Source organism: Pholcus phalangioides, unplaced genomic scaffold, assembly GCF_987345545.1.
Source record: "Pholcus phalangioides strain wild (caught in Gottingen) unplaced genomic scaffold, Ppha-v1.0 ptg000007l_1, whole genome shotgun sequence".
Taxonomy (NCBI): domain Eukaryota; kingdom Metazoa; phylum Arthropoda; class Arachnida; order Araneae; family Pholcidae; genus Pholcus; species Pholcus phalangioides.
The window spans coordinates 19,373,023-19,390,652 of record NW_028301600.1 but is presented as its reverse complement, the minus strand read 5'-3'; the positions used below and the strand labels follow the sequence as shown (position 1 = coordinate 19,390,652).

The following is a 17,630-nucleotide window of genomic DNA, read 5'->3' as shown; positions in this document are numbered from 1 at the left end:
TACCATCTCTTCCTTATAATGTCGATAGAAAGCAACTACCTCGGATATAACGAAAATTTTTTTGTCCCTTTTCTTTCCGTTTCAATCACGTTTTCCTGAGAAATTTCTAACATTAGGGCTGATTATATCCAGAGATTGTTCGTCTGTTGTTCCACTTATAGTTAACGTTGAAAAAAAAAAGTTTTATTGCGTGTTTGACGCTCCAAACTTGCTCATTAACATGACCAGTATACAAAACATTCCGTATGTTTTGCTCTTCCCGAATTTTTCTTCTAAAAATGTCCCGTTTTTTTAACGAAACTTGCTTTAATTCGTAATATTTACTAGAATCAAGAATAAAAATAATTTGGATTATTTAAAAATTGTGCTATAATTAATATGACTATAAATATTCATTTCACATATTTGCCAAGTTCAAATTTTTTCCAGTGAAATACAGTTTAGCAGACTTGCTGTTGCACTGTATTTCTTTCCAAAGGTTATTTAAAAGCAGTAGCCTATTTGGAAAACTCACCGATTATTGGCAGTTTTTTTTCTAGTGTGTGTACCGGTAATTTCCTGTTTTTATTATCTTAATTTCCTGCATTCTTCTCTTTCCAATATGATCACCTGGGCTCGGATTTCCATGACCTAAAGGTGAAACGAGGTTGCTGATCGGTTAAGAAAACTAAACTGAATTTCAGGTTTTTAATAATCATCTTGGATAATAGGATCACCCTCATAGTAGGATCAATATGATTCAATATGACACACACGTAATGAAATTACAACCTCGTGCACAGCATTTGACTGCTTCTGATCATAGCTCATCAAGAAAGGGCTTGAAAAACGTCAATCACGGTTGTAACGACACCTTGGCTAATACGAAAAAATTTCGCAGAATCTTCAATGTCGTTATAACTGAGTTTGACTGATGTGAATATGAATGAAATTTGTTTTACTTTCAAACTGCTACTGTAGCCTTCTTACGGATACATGTATGCAGCATGCTGTAATATGATATTTACTTTTGGTACACACAGTTTTTGATTGTTTATCATTTTAAATCAGGGTTTCCCAAAGTGGCCCATTGGAATGGTCCGGGGGGGGGCGGTAGCAGATTTGGGTTTTTTATAGGATCCTATGGGTCGACTTGAGTTGGGGGGTGGTAGGAAGAGAATTTTTTTGGAATGGGGGGGGGGGCGATGGAACAAAAAGTTTGGGGAACTATGTTTTAAATTGTATTATTCATTTGATCATTTTTGTCGCACCACGGTCATTTTCTGCATACGAGGACTAATTAGACCCCGGGACCTACAATTTATTGCCGATTCCGAACGGCAGGCTTGTTTTTATACTTATCGAGAGGTTGGTGCGCTAACTCCTGGATGGGGGACTCCCTGCGGTAGCAATTTTTTCTGCGGTCATGTCGCCGTCCTTGTCCTGACAGGTATCGAACTCGCGACACGTCTAAACATCCTTTGGTACTTTAGGCGAGTATCTTATCGACCTGGGCTTCCGCGCCCTTGTATTATTCTTTATTCTTTTTCACTTGAGTGGTCACTTTATTTTGAAATTTTTCGCGATTCCCGTACTCTATATAAAAAATAATTATTTTCATAGCTCGTACCAAAACCCTTATATGTAGGCTGTATTAAAAATGATTATATATATACAGGGTGCATAGCTAACTCCTTGAACTGCAAATTATTGGTGAACCGTTGATCCTAGAGGCATACTTCCAACTAAAAGAAGTATCCAAATCTCGTGTGGACCTCACATACGTCATTCATATTGGAGAAAAATTTGAAAATTTTCTCCATTTTTTGAATTCAAATATCTCAGTGAATATCGCACTTAAAAATGTGGAATGTCTTTTGTTGGCCTCAAGAGACAGGGTAACAACTTTTTAATTGGGTTTTTCGGCACAGGATGTTCGTATAAAAAGTTAATTTTTTTATTTCAATAACTATACAACCCCTTGCAATATAAATGACGTATCTGAGGTCCACAAGTTATTTGGATACTTTTTCTAATTGGAAGTATTCCTCTAGGATCAACGGTTTGCCAGTAATTTGCAGTTCGAGGAGTTAGCAATGCACCTTGTATATATTAAATTTGTTTTCATTATTTTTTTCCAAGTACGTCAAAACTATTCGCAAAACTTCTAATGTGCATGCTATCATAATATTGGTTTTGATTTCGTAAAGATTATTTATAGATTCGAACGGAAATATCAAGTCATTATCCACATCTAATGCCTAGTAAATGGTGAAAAGGGGGCAAAATTACACTTTAATACTGTAGATTCAAAAAGTGTACTTTGCTTAATGAATAAACAAGTAAATATATCCGCGAATAACTAAATAGAATAATTAACACCATCTTTTGAGCAAAAGAAAAAAAAAAGACATCAGCTAAACCCCCGACCCCACTTTCACGTTATTTCACTTTGACTAGTTCGAAAAATTTCCATTTTATGAGCGTCACAAGTTGAAACGTAATCCATACAATTAGTAGATATTCGCAACCGAATAATTACAACAATTAAAAATGCTCCCTTGATAATGACAAACGAATTATCGCAATTAACTTGGTACGTCAGGTGTGTCGTCATCAAACTGAATATCTGTGAAGGAGATTCGCGTGAGAGGGAGAAAGAGAGATGAAAAAAAGGAGGGAAAGAGTTCAATGGAGAAAAGGAGTTCATTTATTCTCTAAAAACAGCATGAAGACATTAATTAAGCAAATTACAACAAATTATTTTCACATATCGCGTTAATTAGACATTAGCTGTTTAAGGTAAACGCACAACAAGCACATTGAGGAATTGAACAACGCATTGACAAAAATATTCATAGTAGAAACAGTTTGTCGTCGATGCGTATGAACAAATGCGGAGGTTGATGACGATGAGTTGATTTTTCTGTAATCCTTTGGGAAAAGTTAAAACGAAACATCCAGAGTTATCGTATCGATGAAATGAAAAAAAAATTATTAAGTATTTACCCCTTTGCAAAATTAAATTTAGTTGTGAGCTCAAGTACTTTAAAAATGAAATATCCATAAACGCGTCGATTGGTGGTTGAAACGAAAGCAGTTCCTTAGAGCCATTATGATTTTATCATTTTACAACAAAAAGACATTAGCTGTTGGCTTTACATGAAAAAAATACGAGAAAATTCATTTCTTTAAAATATTCATGCGTGCCATTTGGAAAAATCTTTCGATTTCCTTTTTTCAATCTCCAAAAAAAAAAAGGCCCAAATAGAAAAATTAATACAAAAGTGATATAAAATGACAACATATTTTCTGTGAAGACATCCCGTCAAATATCATTGACTTGATTAATTTCGTTTGAGTGTCTTCCTAGTATTCAAGGATGTACTGTGCTATACAGCTAATGATAAACTTCTGAAAACGATCCGTTTGATTACCATCTAGCAACCGAGTAATACCGAATCAATCCGCAGTTCTGCAGGATTGGGAATGAATTTCATAAATTGGGTGTATTAGCACAGGTTAACAGGTTAACCGACGAGAGAATAAAGATATAAAATTCCAGTACCGAAATAAAATAAAAATGCCACATCGCTTTAATTATGTGACAAGTTCACAGATGGTAATTGTGAACTTGCTTTACAGATTGCATAGCCTTCCTTAATCAGTTTTAACATTTGAAATGTCGGGGGGAGGGGGGGGGTGTATGGTACAGTTAGAATGAGTGACAGAGCAAAACAGATAGGAACATCAAGCGAAATCTTTACTACGTTAAAAAAAATAGCGTTCATAGTAGGCTTATAATTCTTAAGAGATAACTATGTACTTAAACTGCCAAATGAATAGAAAAGCTATCGATCCCGAACGAAGATGGATGCGATTACGCGGTATGAATGGAAAAGTAAATTTTTCTTAGGTTGATATAATGAGGTCACACACAATTTGTGGAATATAAAAAGACTACAAGTACAGAAGACTCTTACTGGTATCTTATATTTTCATGCTGTATGAAAATAGAAGTTCCGTGTAAAATATAATAAAAATAATGAAATAAACTATGGTGTCGACTATATATATATATATATAACGACAAAATCAACTTCTAGCTAGTTGATCCAAACCAATATTGGCCGTAAGTCGATGAATACTAGTGATATAGCCATTAGAAATCAGCTTTAGGCTAAACTGTGGACCAACGTTCCCTCTATTTTTTTTAACCTGCGCGGAGCTTTTCGTTCTGTGAGCAGCAAAGCAATTTTTCATGTATCCCAATGGTGAATTCCGGGTTTTTTGTGTACAATGAAGCACTATCACCGTGCATTGTCGCGCATACGTTCGGCTTCGAGAGAACGTTAGCCTACTGTGGACTGTAGGCCCAGTCCTCTTTAGTATATATATATACACACACACATATACAGTCGATCCCGCTTATAACGTTCCCACTTGCAACGTTTTCCCGGTTAGTACGACTAATTTTCGTGGTCTCAACTCTAACAATTCTCATTAAGATTTCCCGCTTACAACGTTTTTACTTGACGTTTTTTTTGGTAAACATTATAAGCGGGATCCACTGTATATATATATATATATATAGGCGTAAACTTTATTGGACCCATTGGCCTCTGAACGTCCCCCCCCCCCCTAATATTTGTCAGTGGTACCTCGGAAAATGAATTAAAAAAGAGCCTAAACTTGAATGTTTTTATTGCATATGTTCTTTCAGCGCATAAAACTTATCTTAGCATTAAACTGAACGGTCTTGAAATTCTAGAAGATAATTTTTTCCACCTGCACGTATGAGACACAGAAATGAGCTGGCTGTATCACAGAAGAAGCCCAAATGGGTTGTAAAAATAGTGTAAAATAAAAAAAAGAATCTAGAATCTGATCTTCCTATAAATTCTCCTGCATCCAACTGTGCAATATTTAGCTAGTTTGTCTTTTTTACAGTGTTTCTTTAGTATTTTATAAAACTCATCTCCAAATTTTTAGCCGTACCTGGAACAAATTAAATAATTTTCTATAAAAACCTATAGGAAATCGCATTTCGACTAACGAAGATTTCGGCTCACGAATGTGATTCCGGAACGAATCATCTTCGTTAGTCGAGGTATGACTGCATCTTCATAATGCCTATATAAATATTGGGTTTGAAGTGCACAAGTTTCAAACGTTTGTCACGCGGATCGTAGGCGCGTCACCAACTTTTTTCAGGTGTGTCGTGAAGATATTGATGTTTGTGCTTATATTTGTGCTTTGAAGTGGTTCTTTTATGAATGGTCAATATATACTAAACTTTTCCTGAGAGTCGTAGTTGAAAGATGACTTGGGCAAGGGAGTTACGGATGATAAAAGTTTGAGCACCACTGCTATAGGCTTTTTAAAGAAGTCAGGTAGCCTGCTGTGCATGATATTAGAATAAGAAAACAAACACAACGTCAGAAAACGCCAGAAAAAAAAATTTCAAGATGAAATATGAATGAATAAAATGTGAAAGTTGCCTTTTTATATTTAAAAAAATCTCCAGGTGCGATTGTTTCTCGTACGAAGATGATTTTAGCGATATGTAAGAGAGGCTCTGGTGCAATCCAAGAAGACGCAGAAGCAGTAACTCGTAAAGCGGGTTGGTTGGCTGAGAGAATCGAAGGAGAGGGACGGACGCTTCACAGAGACGAGAGGAACAATAGGTTAACAATGCGTTGGGCGGAACAATAGTAGCGCAGAATAGCTCTGCGCCACACACGATAAAACCAACTTCAAGACCCACCCTTCAAGTCTTGAAGCTACGGGATTGGTTAAACTGATGGAATCTTTGTTCGACATCGCTGCGCATTCTTACTTCACGTTGCTTATTACAAAGCTATTGTTTCGAATTACTTCGAAACTTGCCGGTTAGAACAACTAAACAACGACAGGTAGGTACTAAGCAACAGCTGTCTCTATTAATATCATGATTTTATACTTTGCGCTTTTCACTGATTTCTTAGCGGTGACATAGGTGCCAATTCACAGATTTGAAAAACCTGTAGTTTATCACGTGATGACATATTCGCATCAAAGAGAACATGCGACACAAATAAAAGGGTAAACTAAGGGATCGTTTTGAGATTGCATCCGGTGACCATATATACAGTTTTCCCAGGCCGCATTTTTTTGCCATCCTAATTTTTTAGCAGTAATGGACATAAGCCATTACTGCCACCCATTACTGCTTTTTTTCAGCCACCTCGTTGGGCATTTTGCCTGTTGTGGCGTTGTATTTGTATTTTCGCTTGCTTTTGGCATCATATGTGGCAACAGTTACCGATTTTTTCGTACTTGAAATCCTGATTTCTCATATTTTTCTCGAGAAAATGGGGTCAGCCTGGAATTGTAAGGACTAAAAGAGTATTTTTTTCAGGGATTTTCCATTTGAATAAACACAAAATTTGAAGACTTTTAGGGATTTTTCTATGAAGTTGCGAAAAATCGGAAGAATCGGATTTCCGATAGGAAAATTTTAATAAGAATAAAAAATCGGAAGGCTTTCGGATAAATCGAAAACATTGGCACCTATGCGGTGAAGTTATCTATTTTTCTTAAAAAGAAAAGATTTCAGTTTTCCAGATTTAAGAAAAATCTGGTCAAACTGATAATGATGTTTGATTGATATTTGACAGCATCACAGTTTAAAAAGAACAATGACTCGACGATTCAGACTCAATTCAAGACTTGTGAAAGTATGCATTAACATTAAATTTCATGAAAAGGGTTAATCCTTGATTCACCGCATTATGAAAAATAAAATATGAAAAAAAAGTTAATATACAGTACGTGTAAATATGAATGTAATAATAATAAATAATTATAATGTAAATTATTTGGTGCGCCATTTTAGTTCTAACTAATGACAAAAATTTAAAAAAAAATTGTTTATCAAACAATTACTAGGCTTACACAAAACACATTATTTAATTATATTAGTAGATAAAGAGTTTGTAGGTAGATCTTTGACGTGATAAGAGTGTACGTTGGGCTCATACTGTATATCGTACGAAAAGTTTCCTATTTGTATGGTAATTCCCCCCCCCCCCTCGTAGCTTCGGAGAAATCGAGTAAGGTGTTTAAGTACAGTCAAACCACGTTAGAACGAATTTTTTAAAAGGGTATATATAAATTGTAGTTTTTTTTTATTTTAAGAACATTCATGTCGTGTTGTAGAATGATAAAATGGTTTGGAGAAGAGCAAATAACTACAGTTATACACTAGGCCTAGTCCTACTACATACAATTACTGTGATTATATGAAAGAGGACTTTTATGAAGGTTTTCCCACTATATTTAAGGAAAACATTTCTAAAAATTAATTATCTTATTCAAAACATCATTTCTTCGTTCTGAGTAACTAGCTGTTACTCGTGCGTACTCATATTATCGTATTTATGTTGCTCACCGAATAAGGTGCTCCCTCATTGTACTGTATATATTCCCCCACACAATATTTCTATTTTGTATATTTTCATCAAATCAACCTGAGCGAGTGAACTCAACCCAATAAAACTGATGCTTGCTTCTAGTCCGCAAGTTATCAAATCCATTTGCTCACCAATAAGGTGTTAAGCGAGATGACTCGCTCCATCCTAATATGTGTACATTCTCATTCGTTAACGAAACCCATAAACTATTCTCCAACTCCCAACCCTATCTCGTCTGTAATCACCACAAAATTTGTTAATCGCGACAGTACCTAATTGTCCGGGGAAAATTTGTTGTGAAAATTTTGTATGTTATGTTTTTGCTTTTTTTTGACACAAAATAAAGTGTTACAGACTCTGCCACGAAGCTGGGCTGGAAGAGATCTCGGCAACGGGATAAGTTCAGTGGCAAAGTTCTGGCGTTCATTCAGCTGTTACCCGTGCCTTCACTCGCGTGGATTTGGTAATCTGAAAATTGCTTGGCGATGATTCCTTCCAATAACATTTGAATCCCTCGTGACCGGTGTTGCATTTCCAGAAATCCCGTCTTGGCGAGTTTTTATATTATAAAATATAACACTGACCGAATTTCATATTTCTATCTTCCAGTGATTTGAGCTCAGTGAAGATTGCCCCATATAACTTATAAACCCCTCATGTCCCCCATACAGTATGAATTTTGAAAAATCCATCGTTAGTGAGTTTTCACATTACAAAGTAAAACTACTGACCAAATTTCGTATTTATAGCTTTCGGCTCAGCAATGATTGTCCCATATAACTATTGTCCATATAACTATAATCCCATATAATTGTCCATTTGAGCCCCCCCCCCCCATGACCACTTTAAGGGCCGATTTCCGAAAAAAACCAAACCATCTTACCGTCACGAAATAAAATTACTGACCAAATTTCATAAATTGCTCCAGCGGTTTCGGCTAACGCCTGAGTGGCGTGATGGTAAGATGCTCATTTACCACAGTGAAGGTTGCTGTCACGGTCCCGGTTTGAATCCGAAGGAGGATATAGTTAAGATATTTTCCCTAACGAGCTTGAGGCGACCATCGATACAGCACCTTCATTTCCAACCCATCTCATTAATGGCAGTGAATTGCAATATAGCGATATGGTCAGAGTTCGTGAAGTAGTAGCGGTTTCGGCTCGGCATGATTTCTCTGTATAACCTCTGAACCCCCCCCCCCCCTTCTCTTAGGGGTCGAATTTTGAAAAACCCCTTCGTAGTGAGTCTTTGCGTCAGGAAATAAAACTACTGATCAAATTTCATAAATATTGCTCCAGCAGTTTTGGCTTGGCGTGATTTCTCTATATAGCTTTTGAACCCCTTACGGTTCGAATTCCGAAAAATCCTTTTCTTGGGGGGGGGGGGGGCTTTACTTCATGAAATGAAACTACTGACCAAAAATTTCGTATTCATAATTTCAGTGGTTTTGGTTCGGCGATGAATCAGTGAATCAGGACATGTCATTGTATATACAGGATGATTCAGAAAAGATGGGAAAAACTTTAAGAGGTGGTATAACACAAAAAAAATTATTACTATTTTTTTTAATTTTATTTATTTATTGGTTTGTTTGTTTGTTTTTGTGTGTGAAAAATTTAAATTTTCGGTGTCAACATGATTGAGACCATAAAATACATTCATCCCAAAATTTACATATTTGAATCGTTTCCCACGATAAATTTATACAAAAATTCTTGAAAACGTTTGAACATCATGCAAGTCAAGGAGCATTAGTACTTTACCTGGTTCTGATGCTTTTGTTGTTGTAGGAGCTGCTCTTTCAACAGCTGCAATTGGTTGATCATGTCAGTGAGACAACGTTCCTTCTCGCTGATGTTGTCACCTGAAAGGGCAACTCTCAAAGAATCACTGTCCATCATGACATTGAGTGGGTTGTTGTGGCTCTCACTAGAAGGCATCTTGATGACTTCCGCTGATGGTGAAGGAGACGAATGATGGTTTGGACGAGCAGGAGACCTTCCGCTAAAAACAGCATACAATAAAATGACTTCACTAACAAACTAGTTTGTAGTTAGTTAAGGCTATAATATTTTGGCTGATTTTTTAAATTAAGAGATAAATGAGGCAATCTACTCATCAATAAAAAGGCTAGCAAATCATGAAACAAAAACTAATTTAAATCAAAAAATTTAGTAAAACAAGTTTTTACCTTTTTAATTTGTTAAGAACACACGATTAAATCAATCTTATTGGCTATTAAATAATGTAACTGAATTGATTGCCGCAATGAAATTCAATCCTCTGTCTTTTTATTTAGAGATATCGATGGAGAACTTGGAAATAAAAATTAAATTGCCGTGAAAACTACACTGAAGGATACACATATAGAGGCTAGGGTATTTAAAAATAGCAGTTTTTGTGATATCAAACTTTACCTTAACGGACTCTTGCTCAGGTAGGTGCTGTCGTTGCCGTTGTAAGGGGAACTTCCCATCGAACTAGAAGGCGGTCTGTCTTTAAGAGATGCGCTGGTTGTGATCTTTGAAGTGAGACGTTTCAAGACGTCATCCATAGATCTCTTACTATGAGTGGCAGACATGGACCGCGCCTCCTGCACTTGTGATGGATAACTTTGATGCTGTTGCTGATTGTGGTTTTCTGGTACTACTGCCGATTCCATAGGCCGGTGATTGTTCTCATTCAAACCGAATTGCGATTCTCGTTTAGGAGAACCACTGAGAAAGTCCCGAGCAAATGCCGAATTATCTACCAAAAGTTCTGAACCGTTAGGACTGCATTCCGATTCGTTTTCGGAGTCTGTCGAGGTTTCAGATCTGGCTGACGAGACACTCTGTAGCAACCTGCGCTTTCGAGAGGAAGTCGAGTTCCGGGATGGCTCAAGACCACCATCACTGGTCAAACTATCGTAAGAATCCATGTCATGTTCAATACGTGACATGGTCGATTCTCTGACAGACAAATGATGGCTATGCATACCGAATGTTTCTAAACCAAGATCGATACCTGGCTCACTGCAAACTTCAAGAGCGTCTTGAAAATGATCACTAGAATATCTGTTTCCAGAAATGTTTCCGTTGATTGCAGAAGTTTGCCTAAGGTCGACCTCGTGGGTTTCCAACAAGTTATCACTTGTATGGTTGTTGAATGCATGTTCATCGTGGTCATCTATACGACTCTCCCGAAGACAGTCGTCGATATCACCTACACTGTCAACTGGATAGTTGTCTCCAAGGTGAGCCTGGCCACTATGCAGTTCATCTGTCGCAAGCTTTGAAGGCGGGCTCTTCCGTTTAGAGGACATCCTCCTATAAAACGAACAAATAAAAACAATTTAAATGATCAATGATAATGCTCACAATGATGTGATTATATTCCTCCCTAGAGAAAATTTTTTTTTTATCTAGATTTTTGAGGTACGTGCTGTAGCATTCAGTAATATAGGAAAAAATTAGAAACAAAAAAGGGGGATTTCAGTGCATACCAACAACAAAATATAAGTTTTCAGTAGAAAAACAGTGAAAAAATGATAAAATAAATTGAGAGAGAAAAAAACAAAAACAAAATATATTCCATAACAAGAGCCGAAAAAAACCTTTTCAAAGTGATACAATATTTTACTGCATTTTTCTGGTCAATGAAATGACCAGATGGAAATATTGTTGATAGATATTGGATAACAGAGTTCTGATATTCTTGAAAATTATCGTAAGCTGAATATATATATATATATATATATATATATATATATATATATATATATATATATATATATATATATATATATATATCGCTATTACGTGATAGAAAAAGATGAAGGGGGAGGTTCAACATAATGCTGTGGATATCAATCTCGATATATCTTAAGTGCGTTTCCCTTCGGTGCAGAAACTTCGAATAAAGAGCAATATAAGATAGAAGAAAAATAATAATAATGGTTACCGCAAGGACTACTTTATCACATATCTGATGTCCAGCAGTTCTTTCTAGCCTCTCCTCTACTGCTGGACAATATATGAGCCCAGACCACTTATTCCACCTTTCTACTCACCACCCTTGACTGCCCGAAACAATTTCTTCCCGGCCATTTGTCACCCTATTGAAGTCGCCGTTGGGCCTCTACGTATTTACACTGTGTTCACTGAATTAAGCAATGCGTCTCCGAGGCCCGGAGTTTTTCCCACCATAGGCTCGTGGTCAGTTGTGGACGGTCCGTCAAGGTCCCGCCATCACCCATGACGGATAGCCTCGCATCGGCCCGCAAGCCCCCGAAAAGTCACTTCTTGTTATATGAGCAACATTAGTTATTGTCAAGGAATGTTTGGGGCTTCGTGGCAAGAAGAAATGGATTACGCCAGCCTACGGATGTTTGAGGCATTGGAGAAGAAGTAAAAATAGGAAAAACTAGAGAGAAAAGAGGTGAGAGAGGGAGCCTTAAGTGGGTATAGATGGCCCGAAAAAAAGAAAAAAGAAATGGATGAAAACATATCGAAATAAACCCTTACGAGGATTGAGAAAAGTCTCTCGGGAATCGGGAAACACATTTCCTTTATGTTTCGCCTTTCTCTTTTTCCTCCTCAACATGTCAAAAACTGACACATAAAAACACTAATTGGCGATTGCATTCTATCGCATAGTTGCATAATACCTAGTGTTACAGAGATTCATACAATTAAAAATTCAAATTTTTTTCTTGTTGTTACTTTGAGATATCTCCATTTTTTCTTCAACGTTCTAATCACCTTGATATACATATTCATCTGGTAACAAAGTTAATATTTGAAAATGGTCAATACGAAATTTCTTTAACTCTTTACGATTACGAGCGTAATATTACGCCCTAACACCAGTAAATGAATTCAAATACATTCTCTGTGTTTTCTTTCCTATCTCTTCACTATTGCGAAGCTTTATAGTAACCCTATTATCTACTGAAGTTACCTTTTTTTCCCTCCTTCCTCTCTATATACTCCTGATAATGATTTCCCCCCCCCCGCATATAATGTATCTTTCTACTATATACATGTAAGAGCGAAAGAGAATACGTAGGGTGAGTGTGAAAGAAGGACCATAGAAAAAACTCTCTTATCCACCTTTTATCTATTATAATTTTTCCTTTTATATCTTTTCCTCCCCCCTTCCCTTTTTCTAACGTGCGGTTAGGTTAGGACAAGGTTGCCACACCAAATTGCACAATTTTTTTATATATGATAACTGATTACTTAAATAACACATTCGCGAAGTTTCAAAAAATTGGCTATTAATTTAGCATGTTTTTCTTTGTAATTAATGTAAATTTACAATTAATAAACTTTCTAATTAATATAAATTTACAATTAATAAACTTTCTAATTAATATAAATTTACAATTAATAAACTTTCTAATTAATATAAATTTACAATTAATAAACTTTCTAATTAATATAAATTTACAATTAATAAACTTTCTAATTAATATAAATTAACTGAACTAATTTCATTAAAATAATTAGTGGTTATGATACTGGGAAACCCCACGTATCATGTGACAAACAAAATTAAAAAAAATATTTTTTTCCCATCTTTAAAAAATTTATTTCTGTTCATGGTCATTGAAAAAAGCATTCCAGATCGAAAATCAGGAGATAAAATTTGCAAAAATTAAATTTCTTTGTAAACAAGTTTAAAAAAAATACTATGGCACTAATTGAACCGTTTAATTTCCAAAAATGTTAATTTCATACAAAAATTTGAATAAAAATTAATTGAAAAATTTTTTTTAACAAAGCTTTGCGCAAATGCAACGTCAGTCAAAAATGGGAGATACCGCTAGAGATAATACAAATTTCTTGCCAAAAGCTTGTACACGAAGGGGATAAACGAATTCCATTCATTTAAAGCTATTTTGTACCAAGAAGTTAATGTACATGCTTGTGCATGAAAAAAAAAAATCGAAAACCATGTCGGGGGGGGGGGGGGTCTTTCTGTTCTCCAGAATCGATCACTGAATTACACGTCAAGTCATTTGAGACTAAACCAAAACGGATCAATGCACATAGCATATTTATTTTCAATTTTATCTGCATATACAACTATATCTATTATATAAATTAAATATTTTGTGCTCTAAAGATTAAGAACACAAAACTGCGTGATCCCGCGTTGCTTTATGATTATGTCTTTTTAAATAATAATGCTCACCGAGCTTTGAAAGAGCAAGAAGATACGACAAACATCATATAACAAATAGAAACCGTTAATTTATTCGCTTTCTCACAGTAGGCCTACTCACGATATGAATACGCACTTTATGTATAATTTGTAGTTATAATACTCACTAGTATCTCTAGTTATTCGCCTTATAATTTGTTACAAAAATTTCATTTCTCACATATTTCATAGTTTATCAAAGTAAACAAATGGAGAAATACATTACGCATTCAAAGATCTACATAGCAATTAAGATTACGCATAACAACCATTTTCGAGTAACGATTGTAGAAAATATGCGGACTTTTTAGGAAACAAGAAGCCTGTTGAACAAAACAATATTTTGTACATTCATTGTCACAATGCAATGAACGCTAGTTGTAAATGAATACGGAACTTGTTTTATAAGATTAGAAAAGAAGTTAATTTTTCACATAGATTTTGGAATGAACTATAATGCATCATCGGGAATTAAACAACGCGCTCTCATTTTCAATTGAGTTCAAAGAAATTTGGGGCGATACATTACCATTTATTTGCATAAAACAATAAAAGTAAAGTCTTTTTAAGGGGGAAAAAAGACATTTATCTCGAATAAGTAGTAATTATTACTAATTTACATGCGAAAACGAAGCGTCTCATGCGGAACAATTAAAACGTTGAACTCTTTTAATTATTAGTGGGTTGGTTTCTGAAGGACGTCTCATATTTAACGAACTTTGCTCAGTTCAGAAATCGCTGTTGGCAATATTAAGCCTAAGAATAACTTCTTTTGAAAAGGAAAAGGGAATCAAGTCCTCATACCGCATTTGATTTGAAGCTTTTACAAATAGCATTTTTTCATTCATTAAATATGCTTATCCATTGCTAATGGTAAAGATATTAAATGAGTTCATAGTTTAAACTCTTTTAATTTTTTCGAAAATTTTCCCTAACATATTCATTCGTGTATGTATGACAGACACATTAATAAACTAAGAAAGTTCACAAGCTTTAAATGATACAAAAATAATGTTGCTGGGAAACTTATCTTCGGGTTTGAATTAAAATGAGAGAGAAACACGCTACTGTGTATAATTCCTGAGATTTGAAGCAGCTCATTCCTACTAAAATGAGATTCGTACGTTTCATTGAAAATAAATAAATAAAACTTGATTTGTTATTTATTCCTAGTGTTTTGGCTGGTTTGCAACAACTCACCGCAGACCGGCTACAATTATTAAAAGGATGCTTTCAAAAAATGCAAACTCAATAGGAATAACAGCAATCCGTAACTTCCACCAACGATTATTTAGCTGTTCAAAAATCGGAAAACATTAATTGTTGATTACCAAATTGCATTGAAAATATTTTCCATTAGATTCACACGCAATTATAAACATTTGACAGACTTGTGGGGTTCTAAAATCATTATGTCTGGAAGACATAACAACTAAGCACCTACATGATTTGGACAGAATATTGAAGCACCAATGTAGCTGCCAAAAATGTGTAAATATTTGCATTATCGATGCCAGCTTGTGATGTGGCTGCTCCGTGAAAAAGACTAAGCTACATACCGCTTTAACAATCTCTAACAGAATAAAAGAGATGTAGAGAGTGAAAATTCTCTACGTAAAAAGCAAACGTAACTATGCTTCTTATTTCTAATTACTTTCCGATTAACATTCCATTCCGATTCCATCAAAATCTCATTCTATTAATAATAATGGCTAATTGCTTTGATTACTAAAAAGAATAAATTTCACACAACGACCACACGTAACTCAAGAAATGTTTGCGGACAATATGATGTGCTGTGGTTCTAATGAATTAAATTATCCTATACCCGTCATTCGGACTGCTCGGAGAAAGTAGTGATTTTATGAGAAATTTTAAATTTTAATCCTTCTTCTGGAATTTGTATTTTTTTTACAAACGCTGTATTGAAGACTAAAATTGAAAACAAAAATAACAAGCAAGAGAAATTCAAGATGATGAGAAATGGCGAGGGAGAATTTGAGAGCAATTTTTCATGTTGTCTACGGGCAATGACGCGTGAAAGCAATAATTTAACCATGCCTAATGATCTGCGATGACATACATTCCTACGTTCCTGCACTGTATATTTCAAGAGTTACTTCTCATCGCACAAACAGTTTAAAAAAAATTCTATTCAGATACTGACAGTACTTAGAGATTACGTCATCTCTCCACAATAAAATACGGAAAAATTAAGACTTGATTTAGTTTAATTTATTGGATAAAATAAATTTTTCAGAAGAGAAATTTGTGGGACTGGATAGAAAGATAACAACAAAAGGATCGCCTTTTTACCCCAGATGGAAATTCAGTGCACATAAACAACACGAGAAGGAATCTTATATTTTCCTAATAACTATAAAAACTTTTTCTTAATGCTGGCATTAGGTAAATAAACACACTCAATTATAAACAACGCGTCACATCTTTCAACAATTTGCGCATATACGAAATCGGCTTTGGAATTCTGATACTCGGTTGCTCCATTTTCCATCTTGATGTTTTTCAGCACCGCTAAATACATCACCGATAGAAGATGTAATTGTAAAGACAAAATTCTGACAAGCACGTGTGCATTGATTACGGCTGTTGTTACGCAAAATTGGCCAAAAGTTGAAGAGATTTCCGAGAACAGTCACTGACTGCACTCTTTGTTATCAGGACCAAGGGGTAAATAAAGAATCAAATTGCCTTCGGTTCAGCGATGGTAGATAAAGATCTGCTTGTCAGCGTAGCATCCCATTCTGTTTAATCACTCTCTTTTGGAATTGTTATTAAGAAAACAAAGTGATTGCACCCCTTAATCTTCATTTTCTTACCTCTACTTTTTTTTATCGTAAAAAAAATTGCTGTTGTTTGCAAAAATACTAATAAAACGAAGACAATTCATAATTTTCCGTAACACACATGAGATGTGAAAATCAAGGTCTATAAAAGGTAGATCTGCCTTCCGGATGATATTGAAACATGTTAATTATTAAAGATTGTGCAAAATAAAATAAAAATAAGATTTAAAAAAAAAACACTAAACATTTGATTATCTTCTTTTTTTTTTTGTACGTAAGTTCCTTTGTCAGTTTTTTTTTGTCAAAGGGCTTCTTTCTTATCATAACGTTGTCTTGAAGTTCGCCCCAGTGCTTTGATCGTTCCCTTCCAGGTCAAATGAGGCGATCAAACTTAATCAAAACGTCATGCGCTGGCTCTCTCAATTCTTTTTTTCCTTTTTCTGTATTATAACCCCGGGTTTTTTTTCCTCTCTCCGATTTCTTTGGAAGGGAAGTGACAAGTTTCCGCCTGTCCACACAATACTTGGTAATGGCGTCAACACGCCCATCTATCAACTCGATTTTCGGGGGATTTCGGGATGGCATGAAACGAAAAATAAATGAAGATTCGTCATCCGAATAAGAACACAATAGCCGTTTAAGTCATACTTCGGTGACTGCAGAACACGCGACAAAGGAAAAACATGCGTAAACTAGTGGAAATTTGACTCGTTATATAATTTCATTTTACTTGAACGAAGAAAGTACTATCAGGAAACACCATAATATCGTTTGATTCATGTTAAATTGCTTGATTTCTTCGTTTTAATGATTTTGAATTTTGTTGAACCATTGCTGATAAACATTTCATGCACTCACAAGCTAATTACTCGTATATACTGTAGTTTGAGGTAATTTCAAGTAGTCATGCAAATACAGTAGATCCCGTTTATAACTTTCCCACTTGTAACGCTTCCCTGCTTAGTACGACTTATTTTTATGGTTCCACTTTCTTAAAATATTCATCAATATTTCCCGTTTAAAGCGTTTTCCCGCTTAAAAGGTTTTTTCATGACGGCTTTTTTTAAAAAACGTTATAAGCGTGGGATCCACTGTATATTCAGCTTTATGTGAACCGAGACCCATTGAATCTAAACTGCCGTACTTATGATTCACAGAGAATAACTGAATGACTGTTAATTCCAACAGAGGATAACTGAAT

At 35.2% G+C, this 17,630-nt stretch overlaps 1 protein-coding gene across 2 annotated transcripts in view; it reads right to left on the bottom strand.

The window, feature by feature from the left end:
• LOC149085027 (uncharacterized) overlaps positions 1-17,630 on the bottom strand; it is a 251,583-nt gene that overhangs the window by 80,718 nt on the left and 153,235 nt on the right. For both annotated transcript variants that reach the window (XM_089232784.1, XM_089232785.1), the window contains exons 2-3: positions 9,851-10,741; positions 9,197-9,437 (exon numbers count right to left, since the gene is read on the bottom strand). In XM_089232784.1, the coding sequence (XP_089088910.1) occupies positions 9,197-9,437; positions 9,851-10,741 (1,132 nt within the window). The remainder of the gene's footprint in view (positions 1-9,196; positions 9,438-9,850; positions 10,742-17,630) is intronic.